Source organism: Phyllobates terribilis, unplaced genomic scaffold (genome assembly GCF_046119375.1).
Source record: "Phyllobates terribilis strain yellow unplaced genomic scaffold, ASM4611937v1 Scaffold_1__5_contigs__length_1240528914, whole genome shotgun sequence".
NCBI classification, from domain to species: Eukaryota; Metazoa; Chordata; class Amphibia; order Anura; family Dendrobatidae; genus Phyllobates; species Phyllobates terribilis.
Window position 1 is genome coordinate 143,847,692 of NW_027362761.1, and position 14,806 is coordinate 143,862,497.

A 14,806-nucleotide genomic window follows, 5' to 3' on the forward strand; every position below is an offset into this window, starting at 1 on the left:
TTCTTTTTGGAAGAAGGTCCTGTGGACTGATGAAACCAAGATTGAGTTGTTTGGTCATACAAAAAGGCGTTATGCATGGCGACAAAAAAAAACACAGCATTCCAAGAAAAACACTTGCTACCCACAGTAAAATTTGGTGGAGGTTCCATCATGCTTTGGGGCTGTGTGGCCAATGCCGGCACCGGGAATCTTGTTAAAGTTGAGGGACGCATGGATTCCACTCAGTATCAGCAGATTCTTGACAATAATGTTCAAGAATCAGTGATAAAGTTGAAGTTACGCAGGGGATGGATCTTTCAGCAAGACAATGATCTAAAACACCGCTCCAAATCTACTCAGGCATTCATGCAGAGGAACAATTACAATGTTCTGGAATGGCCATCCCAGTCCCCAGACCTGAATATCATTGAACATCTGTGGGATCATTTGAAGAGGGCTGTCCATGCTCGGCGACCATCAAACTTAACTGAACTGGAATTGTTTTGTAAAGAGGAATGGTCAAAAATACCTTCATCCAGGAACTCATTAAAAGCTACAGGAAGCGACTAGAGGCTGTTATTTTTGCAAAAGGAGGATCTACTAAATATTAATGTCACTTTTCTGGTGAGGTGCCCATACTTATGCACCTGTCAAATTTAGTTTGAATGCAGATTGCACATTTTCTGTTAGTACAATAAACCTCATTTCAAGGCAGAAACATTACTGTGTCCAACAGTTATTACATATATCAAACTGAAATAGCTGTTGCAAAAACACCAATTTTTAGAAAACATTAAGCTTAAGATTAATAGGGGTGCCCAAACTTTTTCATATAACTGTATTAACAGCTTTATTTTTCTACAATAGCAATGTGTTCTGCAGCGTTACAGCTTTCTACATTCTGGTGGAACACATATATTGGAAAGAAGCAATATAGAAGAGTCAACAAGAAGACATGGCATTACCAGTTGTTACAAAGTGAATGTGTTTTCTGCTTGAAGCTATGTGTAATAATGAGCTGAATGCTTCAGCTACATTCCTGAGTATGGGGGCAGCTCTGGAATGGTCTTGGAGATGGGAGAGGATGTGATAAGGGTGAATGAGCCATGTAAATTATTGCCTACTGAAACACAGATAGATGGGAGAATATAGGACTTGTACAGTATTGTTTGTCTGCTTTACTCACACACAAATGTCTCATTCAGAGCCAGTTATAGACCAAGTGTGGCCCTGGGAAATAATTTAGAAGAGGGCCCCATTTGCTAACATATTGAACCATAACAGAGAAATATTTAGGGTGCATTTACACAAGCTGATTTCAAGCCTTTAAACGAGTAATGATCGACTATTTTCAAATCATTCGGCGCATCTTTACTAACCTCTTTACAGAGACTGACAAAGAAAGATGGGGGTAGAATGATCACTAATGAAAACAGCATCTTCTGGGTACAAAGGTATCACGTTAAGTAAACAGTTCATTTAGCAGGCACATATATGTCAACGCGGCCTAACCCGAACAGATTAAAGTCCATCCTCCTGAGCTCCAGCAGCTCCCAGCGACAACAGAAGTGTTCAACTCCGGACACAGTTCTCACTGAACAGGCTGCAGCTCCAACACACATACTGCTCAGCTTTCCTAGATGATCCATGCAGTCTCCATTCAGAGAGAGACCCTGGCATGTGTCTCTCCCATCTATAGCTCACATTTTGGCTGGTCACTCACCAGCAGCACACTTAACTCTGCTCAACATCCAGCAGACTGACACACCTAGTGAACACAGGCGCTGGTTCTTAGTCAAAACTAGGTAGCTGCATCTAATCAAGACCTGCAGTGCTAGGATTTAACCCTGTTCTGCCTGACTTTGCTACAATACATGAACACACAGACATATCAGTATATAACACATACCAGTATTGAATCTCACACCCATACACACGCCAGTATATAACACACACATATAAACCATTATATAACACACACATACGCTATTATATAACATTCACATACATCAGTATATAACACATTCAGTGTTGGCACCCTTGAAATTGTTCCAGAAAATGAAGTATTTCTCCCAGAAAATTATTGCAATTACACATGTTTTGTTATACACACGTTTATTTCCTTTCTGTGTATTGGAACAACACAAAAAAATAGAGAAAAAAAGGCATAATTTCACACACAACCCCAAAAATGGGCCAGACAAAATTGTTGGCACCCTCATCTTAATATTTCATTGCACACCCTTTGGAATAAATAACTACAATCAGTCGCTTCCTATAACCATCAGCAAGCTTCTTACACCTCTCAACTGGAATTGTGGACCACTTTTCTTCCAACATCAATTGTAAGATCTCTCCTTTGTTCAATGGGATTCAGATCCGGACTCATTTCTGGCCACTTCAGAACTCTCCAGCACTTTGTTTCCATCTGTTACTGGGTGTTTCTTGAAGTATGTTTGGGGTCATTGTCCTGCTGGAAGACCCATGACCTTGAACGCAAACCCAGCTTTCTGACACTGGGCAATCTTCAAATTTTATGGTACCTTGCACCCAGTGCCAGAGGCAGCAAAACAACCCCAAAACATCTTATAAACCTCCACCTCTGTCTTCACTGAATACAGATTTTACCTCCAGAATTGAGAATTTTGATTACAAATGATCAATTCTGTCAGAGAAAGAAGCAGATTTCACTGATGAGATATATTACTAAGTAGCTTCTTTTCGTGTGCAGTAATGATTTCTGAAATAAATTAAAACGACAGTTACTCTTTAAGTAATTGACCCAGCTGTGAAGCACCGAGCGCCTGTACTTGGTTGGAGCTGTCACTCTATGCTGATGGTCCCTTTAAAGCGTCCTGCCCACTACAGAACGGAATGCGGTAGGGCCGGGAGGCCATATCTCTCCGCTCTACTGCAAACCTTTAAGGGAAACTGTCACCAGGTCTTGAGCCTATGAACAAATGCAACCACCTTTAACTGCTTCTGTGCTGCATCCCACAAACGTGTCTATCAGCTCCTGACTCCAACTGTATATCACAAAAAATACCATTTGATATGCTACCGCGCTGTATGTATATGAGGGTGGTCCAGTCCGATGGGCATCCTCGCTGCGGCGAGTGTCCCTCCTCTCTGCTCGTAATCGCGTGCTCCTGCTTTGATTGATGTGATATGTCATCCACAAAGTGAACAGAGAGCTCGTGCCTGCGTAGTATGCTCACTGGACGCTGCTGTAAGCAGAGCATAAAACAGCACTGCGCAAGCGCCTAGCTTTAATGTAAATGGCCAACTGAGGTCTCGCGCCTGCGCACCGGCCTCATTCCGATGACCTCGCCATGTGCTTGCGCATTGCTGTTTTATGCTCTGCTCACAGTATGGCAGAGGAGAGTGCTCTGGGCATATCAAATAGTATGTTTTGGGGTGTGCAGGAGGGTCAGGAGCTGATACACTTTTATGGGATGCAGCACACAAGCAGTTAAAGGTGGTGGCATTTGTTCATAGGCTCAAAAACTGGTGACAGGTTCCCTTTCACTATATAGGTATGCATTGCTTGCCGGTGCCGTTATAAATGGTGTTCACAGCGAGTAGGCCCCACTGTGCGAGTGGGCTGGGGCATGGCTTCTTCCTTCTGGTAGCTGCGCTACTGCTGGAGGCCCTTTTGGGGCTCGAGGTCTACCTAACAGACAAGGGTTAGATAACTATATACAATCGTTATTCACTGGGATGAAAGAGGAATAAAACAGTTGAATATTTTTATATTTTTCTGTTTGTTGTGTTTTTTTTTTTATATAGACTGCAAAATTTTGATCAAGTTACATAATACTTAAAGGCAATCTGTCACTGTGAAATTATTATTTATTATTATAGCGCCATTCATTTCATAGCGCTTTACATGTGAAAGGGATATACAAAGCACAAACAATTACAATAAGTTTTGAACAATACAAGTCGGCGACTGGTAGAGGAGGAGCGAGGACCCTGCCCGTGACGGCTCACAATCTACAGGGGATGGGTAATAATACAGTAGGTGAGGGTAGAGCTGGTCGTGCAGCGGTATGGTGGAGCGAGGGTTACTGCAGGCTGTAGGCTTGTCGGAAGAGGTGGGTCTTCAGGTTCCTTTTGAAGGTTTCCATGGTAGCTGACAGTCTGATGTGTTGGGGTAGAGAGTTCCAGAGTAGGGGGGATGCACGGGAGAAATCTTGTATGCGATTGTGGGAAGAGGGGATAAGAAGGGAGTAGAGAAGAACATCTTGTTAGGATTGGAGGTTGCGTGCGGGTATGTAACGGGAGACTAAGTCAGAGATATATGGAGGAGACAGGCTGTGGATGGCTTTGTATGCCATGGTTAGGGTTTTGAACTGGAGTCTCTGGGCAATGGGGAGCCAGTGAAGGGATTGACAGAGAGGAGAGGCCGGGGAATAGCGGGGGGACAGTTTGATTAGTCGGGCACCACAGTTTAGGATAGATTGAAGGGGTGTGAGAGGGGAGGCCACAGAGCAAGAGGTTGTAGTAGTCGAGGCGGGAGATGATGAGGGCGGGCACTAGTGTTTTTGCAGATTTGTGGTTGAGGAATGTGCGGATCTGGGAGATATTTTTGAGTTGGAGTCAGCAGGAAGTGGAAAGGGCTTTGATATGTGGTTTAAAGGAGAGGTTAGAGTCCAGGGTTACCCTGAAGCAGCGGGCTTGCGGGAGTGGGGAGAGTGGGCAGCCATTGACTTTGATGGATAGGTCAGTAAATCTGCTCTGAACAGTTCTAGCTTGTGGACAGCTGAAGATACAGATTCCAAAGTTTACAGAAATTCTTATCTCCACGCTCCCTTTCACTCCCCTGCAGTATGCCGCCAAACAGCCCTTGCCTTCTTTTGCTAATGAAGCATCTAGGGGTCATATTGTTCTTTTTATCAGAATTTACGGGTCTTAGGATGCATTACAATACCAATTCCCAAGTATGGAATGTTTGATGACTTACTATGGTGGAGTGGAAGTGAGTTCACAGATAAGAATATCATTAGAATCTGTATACAGAAACCTCCATCAGTGGTCTCTCTTAGGCGTTTGGATTTACTCACGTGTCAACATGTTTCTCAACATACAGTGGGTACGGAAAGTATTCAGACCCCTTTACATTTTTCACTCTTTGTTTCATTGCAGCCATTTTATAAATTCTAAAAAGTTCATTTTTTCTCATTAAAGTACACTCTGCACCCCATCTTGACTGAAAAAAAACAGAAATGTAGAAATTTTTGCAAATTTATTAAAAAAGAAAAACTGAAATATCACATGGTCATAAGTATGCAGACCCTTTGCTCAGTATTGAGTAGAAGCACCCTTTTGAGCTAGTACAGCCATGAGTCTTCTTGGGAATGATGCAACAAGTTTTTCACGCCTGGATTCCTCTGCCATTCTTCCTTGTAGATCCTCTCCAGTTCCATCAGGTTGGATGGTGAACGTTGGTGGACAGCCATTTTCAGGTCTCTCCAGAGATGCTCAATTGGGTTTAGGTCAGGGCTCTGGCTGGGCCAGTCAAGAATGGTCACAGAGTTGTTCTGAAGCCACTCCTTTGTTATTTTAGCTGTGTGCTTATGGTCGTTGTCTTGTTGGAAGGTGAACCTTTGGCCAAGTCTGAGGTTCAGAGCACTCTGGAAGAGGTTTTCAACCAGGATATCTCTGTAATTGGCCTCATTCATGTTTTCTTCAATTGCAACCAGTCGTCCTGTCCCTGCAGCTGAAAAACACCCCCATAGCATGATGCTGCCACCACCATGTTTCACTGTTGGAATTGTATTGGGCAGGTGATGAGCAGTGCCTGGTTTTCTCCACATATACAGCTTAGAATTATCACCAAAACGTTTTATCTTCATCTCATTAGACCAGAGAATTTTTTTTCTCATAGTCTGGGAGTCCTTCATGTGTTTTTGAGCAAACCTTATGCGGGCTTTCATATGTCTTGCACTGAGTAGAGGCTTCCGTTGGGCCACTCTACCACAAAGGCCTGACTGGTGGAGGGCTGCAGTGATAGTTGGCTTTGTGTAACTTTCTCCCATCTCCCTACTGCATCTCTGGAGCTCAGCCACAGTTATCTTGGGGTTCTTTTTTACCCCTCTCACCAAGGCTCTTCTCCCATGATTGCTCAGTTTGGCTGGATGGCCAGGTCTAGGAAGACTTCTGGTGGTCCCAAACTTCTTCCATTTAAGGATTATGGAGCCCACTGTGCTCTTAGTAACCTTGAGTAATGCAGAAATTCTTTTGTAACCTTGGCCAGATCTGTGCCTTGCCACAATCCTGTCTCTGAGCTCCTTGGGCAGTTCCTTTGAGCTCATGATTCTCATTTGGTCTGACATGCACTGTGAGCTGTGAGGTCTTATATAGACAGGTGTGTGCCTTTCCAAATCAAGTCCTATCAGTTTAATTAAACACGGCTGGACTCCAATGAAGGAGTAGAACCATCTCAAGGAGGATCACAAGGAAATGGACAGCATGTGACTTAAAGAAGTTGTCCGGTACTATTTTTAAATTGCCCAGCATGTGGGCATAAGTATATTTGTAAATACCTTGTGTTGCTGATGATGCCTGTGAGCGGCGCTATCGGTGGCCCCGCGCTGACGTCACGACAAGTGAGGCGTGACTCAGCGCTGTGGTCCCCGTGGTGGCTGCTGGGTTGTGGGCGGGGTTATTCCCCGCGTCACACCCAGCATCCACTGCGTTCTTTCCCAATGAATGAATAGATGAATAGATATTTCTTGGTTGTTGCCAATCTTACAACACCATTAATGGGAATAAGATTGGAAACAGATTACTAATATAAAGCATGTTTCTTTTTTTTCATTTTAGGCTGCACAGTAAGGGCTTATGCAGACGTCTGTGAAACTCGGCCCGAGCACGGACCGCAATGCACGGACTGTCCGGCTGCATTCTGACTCAAATTCAGCAACCTCATACATGGCGGTCGGATACATGCGTACAGTCCGTGCATTGCGGCCCACCATACACGAGGCCATATAACTGAGATCGAGAGACTCGCTCGGGCAGAGTGTCACATATTTCTGCGTCAGCCCTACTGCTTGTGTCTTTGTGTAGGGTTTGTTTTCTTTGTATTCGTCTTCCTGCAATCTGGCATTTATTAGGTCTTGTGGTGCCAGATAAATGAGTTATCTAGAATTGGGAACAGATGACATTGCTGCAGATCACGTTGTTTCCATTCTGTGATTTTATGCTATTCCGTATGTGTCATTTTATGTGTTTTGAAATCTTTACATTTCATTATAAATTACGCTTTTTAGTTACAACCGTAACGATCATTTAGTAGGTGGAAGTAACATTTGTTGCAATGCAGCCTGCCATCTTAATAATTGCCTGATGACTTGAAGAGTAGACGCCATTCTAATTTTTATTTCATACATCAGTAGTGCACATGAAAAGAAGAAACATTATAATATATCATATCAAAGAAATGTAATGCTTTCTCCTCCTGGATTGATCCTTCATCTGAATTTATGGTAAAAGTCTGCAAAATCTGTATTCAGGCAAAACCGATTTTCCACATTACTTGGACAGGAGTTGTCAGGTGGTGCTTGTAAAATTCCATTGAGGAGGGACATGGGTGGAGAAGGTAGACATAGAGATTCTGCTGCAATTTCTCCAGAAACGACAATTGCAGTTCTCCATTGAACTTTATGAGCACAAACTGCCATCTTCAATCTCCATAATGGGAAAATCTATATTCACTGAAGACACATTTTACCAATGAATTGAGAATTGTGTGACACTAAGATCAGTATAGAAGGTCAAAGAAGCAGATTTCTCTGATAAGATAAGATATATTACAGTTTCTTATTTTCATGTGTACTATTTATGAAAAAAAACAGTTCTCTTTAATCCTGGAAAAATGATCAGATGCTGTAGATATAATGTAATATTAACAAATTCTAACTATTTTTTTAAATCATGGATATAAAAAAAAACATGAAACTGATGTAACCGATGCAATATGCCGTGTTACATCATTTCAGCCATTTTCATGACTTCATCTCTAAATGAAGACTACATCTGTCAGTGAAATAATAGAATTTTAGGAGATTAGTCTCCTAGCACACATAACTGATGTGATCGCTAGCAATACAAAAAGTTAATCCCAGATCTTGGGACACGGTTGGGGGTCTATGCCCATAAATCCCCCCATGGAAGGTGACTGCCACTCCTAGATTGGAGGATGTGTGTCTGAATTCCGATGCAGATTAAATGTAAATGCCTCAGATTGATTTGAAACAATAAGACATCATTCCCATCCTACCGGCTCTCCTATAGCCTCTTATACAGCATTTATATGGCCTCCTCTTTCCATCCTTGAAAAAATGGTTTGAAATGCCCAATTAGTCACTTACTGGCAGTGTTTCCGAACAGCGTTAGACATTTAGAAAATATTCCCTAGAACCTCTCTTTAAATGGTCATTGCCATTTCAAAACACTTTACATAAATGCAGAGAACAAGCTAATATAAGAAACGTTGCATTATATGTTCTTAGAGAAATATGCTTTTTACTCCATTTATGAGCCACGTCTTAGAGTGCCTCTGCCTCCTGAAGTTATCATTCACTCTGAAAGCTCAAATCCATGTTAATCAAAGCAAGATGGACTCCCAGCACAGTGAGGTGTCAGAATCTACAAAACTCTATAGAGGGAGCAAGAGGAACAGGGAAAGACACCGACACAAGCAGAGAAATTGACCCGTGCTGCAGCTTCTTGGCAAGCGCTTTATCCCAACTCAGTGCTGGATTCACAGCCACACACCTCAGTATGGCTGTATCATGTCTTCCATACTGCTACTTTTGCCTATGTGCTAAATAGAAAAAGAAGAGCAGGAATCCATTGTCTCTCTGTGTGTGCAGTTTATAGGAGATATGTACGAGATGTGCAGCATCTGAAACAACGGACACTGGAAGCCTGTGCTAGCATTTCTTCTGCGGTGTTGCTATCAGTGTGTCAAGAGTGGGAGAAGAGGGTTGCATTGACAATCCAACACAATGGGCAGCACTTTGAACACCATTTATAAGTGGTCATAAACTTGTAAATAAGTCATGAAAGAATAAAGTTACGTTAAAACCAAGCTCACCATTGTTTTTCTTATGAAATTCTCAATAAGTTTAATGTGTCACATGACCTTCTTCCCATTGAAAAAAATAAAGTTGGATCCAAAATGGCCGACTTCAAAATGGCCGCCATGGTCACCACCCATCTGGAAAAGTTTTCCCCCTCCCATATACTAATGTGCCACAAACAGGAAGTTGATCTCACCAACCATTCCCATTTAATTTAGGTGTATCCATATAAATGGCCCACCCTGTACATAGAAAGATGTTTCATGGATTGGCAAATTGTAGTTTTTTGTGGACAACTGGGAATGAAATTTTTCTTTGTACATTGATATATTTTGTTGTTGCAGATACTCATCGTGCCTTGCAGGCGGTAGACCGCCTGCAGACAAAAGTACGAGATCGTGGGGATCTAGCAAATGAGGAAAAGCTATGTTTGTTAAAATCTGTTCTACAAAGTCCTCTCTTCAACCAAATTTTAAGCTTACAGTCTTCGATCCACCATATCAGAGAACAGGTAGAGATGACATGTTTTTCATATACGTTACTTTTTATAGTTCATTCATTGTCATTGGATAATGTCACAAGGGTTTGGTTTCATTCATCAATGAAAAAGGCTTTCCTGTTCCCAGTATACAGGTAATCAGTCACTTCATACTGAATGGACTATTGAGAGGATTCTGTAATTCCCATTTCATTGGAAAGTGACTCTGATTGGATTCTTAGCTGCTGTACATCCATTGGTAACTTTTCTATGACGTGTCAATCAGAAATGTTACTTGACATTCCCTTTAATATGTATTAAATAATGCATTATTAGTAATACCCTTTGTATATTTTTAGCATTTAATTTCTACTTTTAGCAGTGTAATACTCTAGTAGTCGGATTGCTGGGAATTCATTCTTTCTGCCGCTTTCCTGTAAATTAGTCTGCAAAATACAGAATAAAAATGACTTCTAGTATTCTACTTATGGTATGATGCATCATTATATGGCCAATTGTGTAATATATGGACACGCTTCTTCTGATCAGTAGTGTGATAAACTGCATCAAATGCAGGATTGTAAACCCTCTGGAATCCTGAGTCCTTTAGAAGATATGCAGACATGTTCTCTAATACCACACTAGGCGTTGCTTATCTCTAACATTCCTTCATTTGAGACAAATGTTTCAGCTTTGGCTGTCATTTTACAACATTAGTTGTTTTATAATAACTAGTATAAAAGTAAAAAAGCAAATACTAGGACTTACTTGGCTTGGAAGCCCACAATCCTTCGGCACAATATGAATTATGATTGACATGAGTAGTGTGATCTACGTGAACGTGCCACTTTGCATTACATATGATGTAGCTTTCTGTTATCTTGGAGCAGGGAGATGGCAGCCTTGAAAATAATATGGAAGGTTCTAAAGATCTACTACAATATGGTCCAGGCTTGATGGTGACTTGCGGTAGCACCTAAGCTGAATCCAATGCATATGCAGTGGTTTCGCTCTCCAAGTCACAGTATGCCACTAAAGCTGGCCTTGTATAATAGATCAAACGCATTGTTTTTGGTTAGATCAACCCAATAATTTAAAGCTTTTTTCTCACTTTCGGAAATCTTCTGTTCCCCAACTGCAATTTGTTTTTTAATAAACAAACTAGGCTTTACTCATCCTCCCCAGGTCCAGCGCTGAGTCTCCACCGCTACTCCTAGTCTCTATTATTGTCTGCATGGCCAACATCATGTCTTCAGCGCTGCAGCCAATAGCTGAGCTCACTGGCTGCAATGCTGTTGACATGATATGAGCTGTGCAGACACTGGGAGCAGCAGCCGAGATTCAGCACTGGACCCAGGGAAGGTGAGTAAAGTACAAGTTTTTTGTTGTTTTTTTTTAAACTCCGACTGGGGGACAAAACTGGACAATCCCTTTTTAATGTGTTAGTGAGCCTCTTCTATTTCCAATGTAGGATGAAAGCTGGATCAGGCATGTTAGATTTGAACATGCCTGATTTTTTGATCCTGTAGGCACAAAAGGAGAGCCTGATGGAGGAAGTCTCCTCTGATTTTGTCACAAGTTCTCTCTGTGATGCAATTGATGGTCTATACCCCAAACCCACAAATTTTAAATATAAGCCCTATGACATAAAATAATATATAGTGCATATGTTTGATATCCTCATGAGTTGTACAATAAATTTATAGTACAGTTTTATAACCTGAGTATAGTTTAAAAGAAATGAATAAATAAATATATGTGTAGCTTTTTCTTCCTTTTTTCCCAAACTACCAAGTGATAGAATATAATTTTTTATGTATACATCCCATAAAATGGCATGTATATAAAGCACAACAGTACCTTTGTCCACTGAAAGTGTACCCTAAGAAAAGTACCTAGTGTGTATCTTTAAGTTTCCATAGACTCCTATTTACAAGACAGAGACTAAAGGTCTTTCCACTTTACTATACTGATATTCTCCTAAAAAAATGGATACCATGTGGTATACATTTATGTGCAATGCATTATTATTGTGGCCAGATGCCACAACATAAATCCAGACTGTGGCTATAAACGCTGTGTTTTTTCTACATTTTTCCCTATGCTTTATTGCTGGAGCTGCCTGCTAGATTATTTAGCAGCAGCTGTATTCAGATCTGGCAGCGAAATCCAAAAATAGGATAATAGGAAACCTGATCGAAAGTACAAAGTGCTGAGGGTTCGGTTTGATGTTAATTTTTCATTTCAGGTGAATGCGACACCTACTGGATCATTAGTAACAGAATTTGCACAGATTTCTCCATTTGGATCAAGCTCTTTTTCTACACAAACTGAGCCCTACCCATTGGGCCAGCAGAATGGTAGCCAGTTTAACTCCGAGGAAACTTTTGGGTCATCTTCATTTCCCCAGATCAATGGCAAACCAGCAAATGAAGATTTTGACCAGATCATCAAACGGATGTCTCAAGTATGTAATATGGGGGCAATGATTTTCTTTTTCTTCATGGGCATCTTCATCAGAATGTGAAAATCTATAGAAAATCCTGATTGCGTGTTATGACTATATTCATCCTCTGGTATGGCTCCTCCTCACAATTATTAAAATGTCCCCCTCGGGGGCAGGGTTATTTTTGATTGCTCTTTTGCATAGTTCTAATTTTGCTCTGCTCAGGGAATATGTCTAAAGCTCAAATAGGAGGCTATCCTATATTCCTGTATATTTTATAATCTCGATAAAAGTTCTTTCTGTCTTATAGGGTCGGCAGATTGAAACCATGGACATGGTTAAACCTGCAAGCGGTAGTCTTGGTTTTAGTGTTGTTGGCCTAAAAAGTGAGAACCGTGGAGAACTTGGGATATTTGTTCAGGAGATACAGGATGGAAGTGTTGCTCATAGGTGAGATTTCCCTCTGATTTTAGGTTGATAGTATTGTGATAGGTGTGTTGTCTTCCAAGCCCTCTTCAGTATAGTATACCGGTGACATTTGTACAAAAATCTGGCATAAGTTACAACTGATACATCTGAAAGTTCGTAGATTGTAGAGTGTGGTGCATTTGACTTTTATATGTCATTTCTCTTCAGAGATGGAAGGTTGAAGGAGGTTGATCAGATTCTCTCCATAAATGGTCAGCCCCTGGATCAGACAATTACACATCACCAAGCCATTAACTTATTGCAGAGGGCAAAGGATTATGTACAGCTGGTGATTGCCAGAGGACCACTACCCCAGCTGGCCAGTCCTGCGGTATCTCGTACACCCTCTGATGCCAGCACTGTGTCTGCACTTTCAAGCCCTGTGAGTATTACATTCTCTAAAGGGAGTCTGTCACCGTAGAGTAACTGTTAAAACCAGTCACAGGCACCCGGTACACCTTTTCACATGGACAGCCGTTCACTGTATCCTTCCTTTATACTTGTTTTTCATCTATCTCTGTCTCCCCTCTTCCTAGATCAGGGATATCAAACTTAAACACACAGAGGGCCAAGATGAAAAACTTGGACAAAGTTGAGGGCCAACCAGTATACAGTATAATGGACCCCACATAGTCCGCTATACAGAATAATGGACCCCACATAGTCCTCCATGCAGAGTAATGGACCCCACATAGTCCTCCATGCAGAGTAATGGACCCCACATAGTCCTCCATGCAGAGTAATGGACCCCACATAGTCCTCCATGCAGAGTAATGGGCCCCACATAGTCCTCCATGCTGAGTATTGGGCCCCACATAGTCCTCCATGCTGAGTATTGGGCCCCACATAGTCCTCCATGCTGAGTATTGGGCCCCACATAGTCCTCCATGCAGAGTAATGGGCCCCACATAGTCCTCCATGCAGAGTAATGGGCCCCACATAGTTCTCCATGCAGAGTAATGGGCCCCACATAGTCCTCCATACAGAATGATGGGCCCCACATAGTCCTCCATACAGAATAATGGACCCCACATAACCCTCCATACAGTATAATGGACCCCACATAGTCCTCCATACAGAATAATGGCCCTACATATTCCTCCATACAGTATAATGGACCCCACATGGTCCTCCATGCTGAGTAATGGGCCTCACATGGTCCTCTATACAGAATAATGGGCCCCACATGGTCCTCTATACAGAATAATGGGCACCACATAGTCCTCCATACAGAATAATGGGCCCCACATAGTCCTCCATACAGAATAATGGCTCTACATATTCCTCCATACAGAATAATTGGTCCCAAATAGTCCTCCATACAGAATAATGGGTCCCCCATAGTCCTCCATACAGAATAATGGGTCCCCCATAGTCCTCCATACAGAATAATGGGTCCCCCATAGTCCTCCATACAGAATAATGGGTCCCCCATAGTCCTCCATACAGAATAATGGGCCCCCCATAGTCCTCCATACAGTATAATGGGCCCCTCATAGTCCTCCATACAGAATAATGGGCCCCTCATAGTCCTCCATATAGAATAATGGGCCCCCCATAGTCCTCCATACAGAATAATGGGCCCAACATAGTCCTCCATACAGAATAATGGGCCCAACATAGTCCTCCATACAGAATAATGGGCCCAACATAGTCCTCCATACAGAATAATGGGCCCAACATAGTCCTCCATACAGAATAATGGGCCCAACATAGTCCTCCATACAGAATAATGGGCCCAACATAGTCCTCCATACAGAATAATGGGCCCCCCATAGTCCTCCATACAGTATAATGGCCCCGCATAGTCCTCCATACAGAATAATGGGCCCCCCATAGTCCTCCATACAGAATAATGGCCCCGCATAGTGCTCTGTACAGAATAATGGGCCTCACATAGGGGTGGCAATTCTGGTTTCGCGGGCAAAATTTAACCACCCTGTGTGGGCCAGAGTTTGACACGTATGTCCTAGATGGACAGCTCTGGCTTAGAAAGGTGGAGATTGATGGAAAACAAGTAGTAGTAAGAAGGTTGTTCTGTGAGGTTGACAGGTCATAACTAGTGTTGAGCGAGTATGTTCTATTAACCCTTTCGCCGAGTATGCTCGGACCGAGCTCCGAGTATTTACAGCTGCTCGGTGATATGGTTGAATCGCTCCCGTGTGCATGATTTGCAACTGCTTGACAGCTTTATTACATGTGAGGAATGTGTAAGAAATAGACATTCCTCACATGTGATAAAGCTGTCAAACAGTCGCAAATCATGCACACGGGAGCGATTCAACCATATCACCAAGCAGCTGTAAATACTCGGAGCTCTGCCCGAGCATACTCGGACAGAAC

General features: G+C 42.3%; 1 protein-coding gene across 12 annotated transcripts in view; it reads left to right on the top strand.

Moving 5' to 3' along the window:
• MPDZ (multiple PDZ domain crumbs cell polarity complex component) overlaps positions 1 to 14,806 on the top strand; it is a 202,584-nt gene that overhangs the window by 18,228 nt on the left and 169,550 nt on the right. For all 12 annotated transcript variants that reach the window (XM_073668027.1, XM_073668043.1, XM_073668066.1 and 9 more), the window contains exons 3-6: positions 9,416 to 9,582; positions 11,798 to 12,016; positions 12,306 to 12,445; positions 12,632 to 12,845. In XM_073668027.1, the coding sequence (XP_073524128.1) occupies positions 9,416 to 9,582; positions 11,798 to 12,016; positions 12,306 to 12,445; positions 12,632 to 12,845 (740 nt within the window). The remainder of the gene's footprint in view (positions 1 to 9,415; positions 9,583 to 11,797; positions 12,017 to 12,305; positions 12,446 to 12,631; positions 12,846 to 14,806) is intronic.